Raw genomic sequence first — 3,830 nt, 5'->3', positions numbered from 1 at the left:
ATTCCTCGAAGGACCTCTTTTTCCGATGGTAACAATTGCTCGAAGGACCTCTTTTTCCGATGGTTCAAATTCCTCGAAGGACCTCTTTTTTCAATGGTAAATATTCCTCGAAGGACCTCTTTTTCCGATGGTTATGGACGTAACTTCATTAGTAGTAAATTGTTAATTCAATACCAGCCTTAAATATGTAATTTCAATTTCATGCGTTTTTGAGTTAGGTTGTTTATACACACAAATCATTTTGTGGGAGTTGTTGGTTGTAAATATAATTTTTTGTGGGTTAAATTACTAAAATGTAAGATTTAATTAAGATTTTTATTAAAAACACATGAAATTGAAATTAATGGCAATAAAAATTTATGTGCAGTGTATCTCAATTTTACTATGCGTTTTATTTTGATTGCCCTTTTCATCTTCTTCCTCTAACTCTATAGTTAATTAGTTTTTGATTGGATTTGTTGACATTTTTATTAATGTGTTTGTTACTTGTAGGTTACTGGAAAACTTAAGGATATTGGAAATTTAGATAAAATAAATAACATCAGGAGGAGTAGAAAGGGATCACAAAATGTAAAAAAAGAAAAGGATATTCAATACCAAGGTTATAAATATATCTTAAATTAGTGTCCTATAAACCTTGTACTATTATCTAATATTAGAATTCGCTCTTGGTATTCAGGAAGTGAATTGAAAATAGTGAATGAAGAAACACTGACACCATTGGAAATAAAAACTAACTTTGTTGAAGCAAAAGATAATGAAATAGGTTAGTATTTATAATGTTATATCTCTACTGAAAAACATTGATTAGATCAGTTTTTGATAGATTGAGAGGCAAATGTTTAATTACTAGGGTAATGAGGGTCATGTGTGCTTTTCTAATGCCAGGTTATGCGACAGTAATACTCATAAATGACAATGGAACTGTTTACATTTGTAGGATATTACTATAATTGCCAAAAAAAATATTAGCCTCATCATTCACTGAGGGACTCAACTTGTAGTTAAATAGTAAATTTCAGTGATATATTTGTCGGTTTTGTTTCTAAGTAAGTTAAGTGGAACCACTCTAAAATTCATCCTAGTTAAGTGAAAACTTGAGTACTGTTTATGAATTGGCCCTTATTAATGTCAGATTTATTAAAAAGCTTTGTAGGAGATGGCCAAGGCTTTGGTCTAAGAAGAACAATAATTGTTTTCAACTATTTGTTAATTTTTTTTTTTACTTTCAGAAAATAAGGTACGCAATCGTACTTCCAAAACATCTTCAAGAGCTGAACCATTTAATGAAAACTTGCCAGGTTTGTGTATTTACATAGTTCATATCATAGTCACTTTTATTATTTTTACTCATTAGAGGGTTATAGAGTTTATCAAAAGTTGTCAACAAAGTTCTTGATGTATGTTGTATCTGCAATGTTCCAGAAATATTTTATTTAAAAAAGAAAAAGGAAATCGAAGTAAAATTTATGGATTTTAGATGTAAGGATCTTGGAAGAGACAGAATATTATTGTTATAATAGGAAGTACGTTGAAATGTTGAAGTTTTGAAATTTTTTTTTTTTTTAAATAAAGACAAATTTTTGAAAAGAGAAAAAATAAAATCATTAAATATCTATATGATAAAAAGTTTTCATCAGATGTATTTTTATTTTTTAAATAAATCAAATAATAATAAAATTAAAATATATTGAAGATTGATCTTATAAATCGATTTATGTTAACCAAAACCAATCTAATTGAAATTAAATGAAGAAGAAACAATTTAATATTTTGTTATTATTACTTTTATTTGAAATAAAAAAAGGAATCAGTATTATTAAATCAATAAAATTTATAATATAAAGAAAATACCACATCAGTAATTTGCTTGTTTTTTTATTCAATGTTAAAAATAAAAATTTTAATATATTTTTTGGAAGTCTATTGATCGCCATTCTTTATATATGGCTCGCATAATACATTATTTAATTTAATACATGATTATATCTTTGTATAAACTGCAGTTTATATCTTTTCTATAAATATTTTCCATTAGCAGTTCCTAGCCTTCTTCTCTCCTATTCTTATTTATTTCTCATTCGATCAAATCCAGTTTTACTGGGAATTTTCCTCAGAAATTTCATTTATGTGGCTGTTGTACAATTAGCACAGGGATAAAGACTTGTTTATATACAGTCATCATTGTTTTTCTTTCCACTTCACTTTCTCTGATTATGATGGTACAGAGTTGGTTACTTTTATTTGTTGATTTATGCATTGATTTATTTCGAAATATAATCTCTTCCCAACATCTTTTATTGGAATGCCTCTGATTATCATTAGCTATCTGAGGAGGATGAAGTTAATCCATTGCAACCTCATTAAGGTATTCATAAAAGTTCTTCCAATATACTGGATATCAGACAGAATTCACAAATTTTAAAGGTTTTACTTTTTTAAATGAATACATTTTAGTAAATTAACTAAAATTGCTCCTTTTTTATTTTTCCTTGTCATTTATTATTAAAAAAATATGTATGTGTGTGATTTTAATTATTCATTGTTAATATATTTATGCCCAGTATTCTATAATCAAGAAGAAGTAAATGATAATGAGTGGATTCAAGTAAACGGCCAGAATGGGGTATTTGTCAAGAAAAATTTTCAAATGCTTAATATATCTAATGGTTTTGTGAAAATAGAAGCAAAATGTTCATTGGAGCTCCATTCAGTTAGATCTCAGGTATGCCAAAATTTATTATGCTCAATTTGTATTGTTTTATGGTTAGTTAGTCTCTCTATTGAACATTTTTTGGTTGAAAAAGTTATAATAAATTTGTTAATTATGGCTTAAGAAAATTGTATGGTGTCTATTTAATTAAATTATTTGAATATATGAATAAGATAACTATGTGCTGATTTATGATCCAGGAACTCCCATGGGAAATTATTATGGATTTCCTATTTAATCCTAATTGACATTTGTAAAAAAATTAAGGTATATTATGTAGAATAAGAATAAAGTATTTCTTATAGTATTAAATATATTCAAAAAACAAAAATAATTTTTTTAAGTAAAATAGACTAAAAAAAAAGATTGTTAGATTTGTTTTTAGTGTCGTTCAAAATAAATCTGACTTGATATCCCTCTCCTCCCCCCAAAATAAGAATGGATGCATCTTTTTTTATTTTCATATAATTAAAGTGATTTAATAAAATCAGAAATGTCTTTTTTTTATTTTTCACAAAAAAAAAATAAATAAACAATAAATCAAATGGTGTATAACTTTAAATCCCTATAGAGCAAAGAAAGAAAACAATAATTCAAAAAGTTGCTAAAATTATATTTAAAAAATTTATTCTTTGCTTTTTGGTTGCATTGGCAAGAACCCTCCGACATATGACTAATATTTTCAAACCTTATGGAATAAAAAAAAAAGTTTCAATGAAATTGTTGTCCCACACATCCATAGCCTTCTCTTCCAGATCAATAGGCCATTTGTATTTTCATATAATCACTCTCTGATTTTTTATTAAATTTTTTATCGACTTGCTCTTGATGAACAAGAGCAAGAGCTAGGTTTTAGGTGTTTTTGAGTGTACACAGAAATTAGTCTCCATCTTCTGTAGAAACTGTAACAAAAATAATTTATTTTTCAAAGTTAAAGGAATTCTGACAATGATTTATACTGAGACAAGATATTGAGTAAACAATATTGGAGAGGGATACGATCTTTTAAGTAATTAAAAGAAGGAGAACATTTTTTATGGGACTTAAGATAGTAATAGTAAATCATAATTTCTGTCTTTTGTGTTGAGAGAATGAAGATATAAGAAAGAGAAGGTAA

General features: G+C 26.6%; 1 protein-coding gene across 7 annotated transcripts in view; it reads left to right on the top strand.

Annotated features, from left to right (window-relative positions):
* Positions 1–3,830, top strand: part of LOC106685718 (uncharacterized) — a 20,330-nt gene that overhangs the window by 14,484 nt on the left and 2,016 nt on the right. For 6 of the 7 annotated variants that reach the window (XM_014428576.3, XM_014428584.3, XM_014428562.3 and 3 more), the window contains 4 exons: positions 493–601; positions 680–766; positions 1,233–1,301; positions 2,565–2,725. In XM_014428576.3, the coding sequence (XP_014284062.1) occupies positions 493–601; positions 680–766; positions 1,233–1,301; positions 2,565–2,725 (426 nt within the window). The remainder of the gene's footprint in view (positions 1–492; positions 602–679; positions 767–1,232; positions 1,302–2,564; positions 2,726–3,830) is intronic. The other variant, XM_014428571.3, reaches the window with a different exon arrangement.

This window comes from Halyomorpha halys, unplaced genomic scaffold, assembly GCF_000696795.3.
Source record: "Halyomorpha halys isolate HHAL.00 unplaced genomic scaffold, Hhal_1.1 Scaffold33.1, whole genome shotgun sequence".
Taxonomy (NCBI): Eukaryota; Metazoa; Arthropoda; class Insecta; order Hemiptera; family Pentatomidae; genus Halyomorpha; species Halyomorpha halys.
The sequence above is the reverse complement of the archived record's forward strand: the minus strand, read 5'-3'. Positions and strand labels throughout refer to the sequence as shown.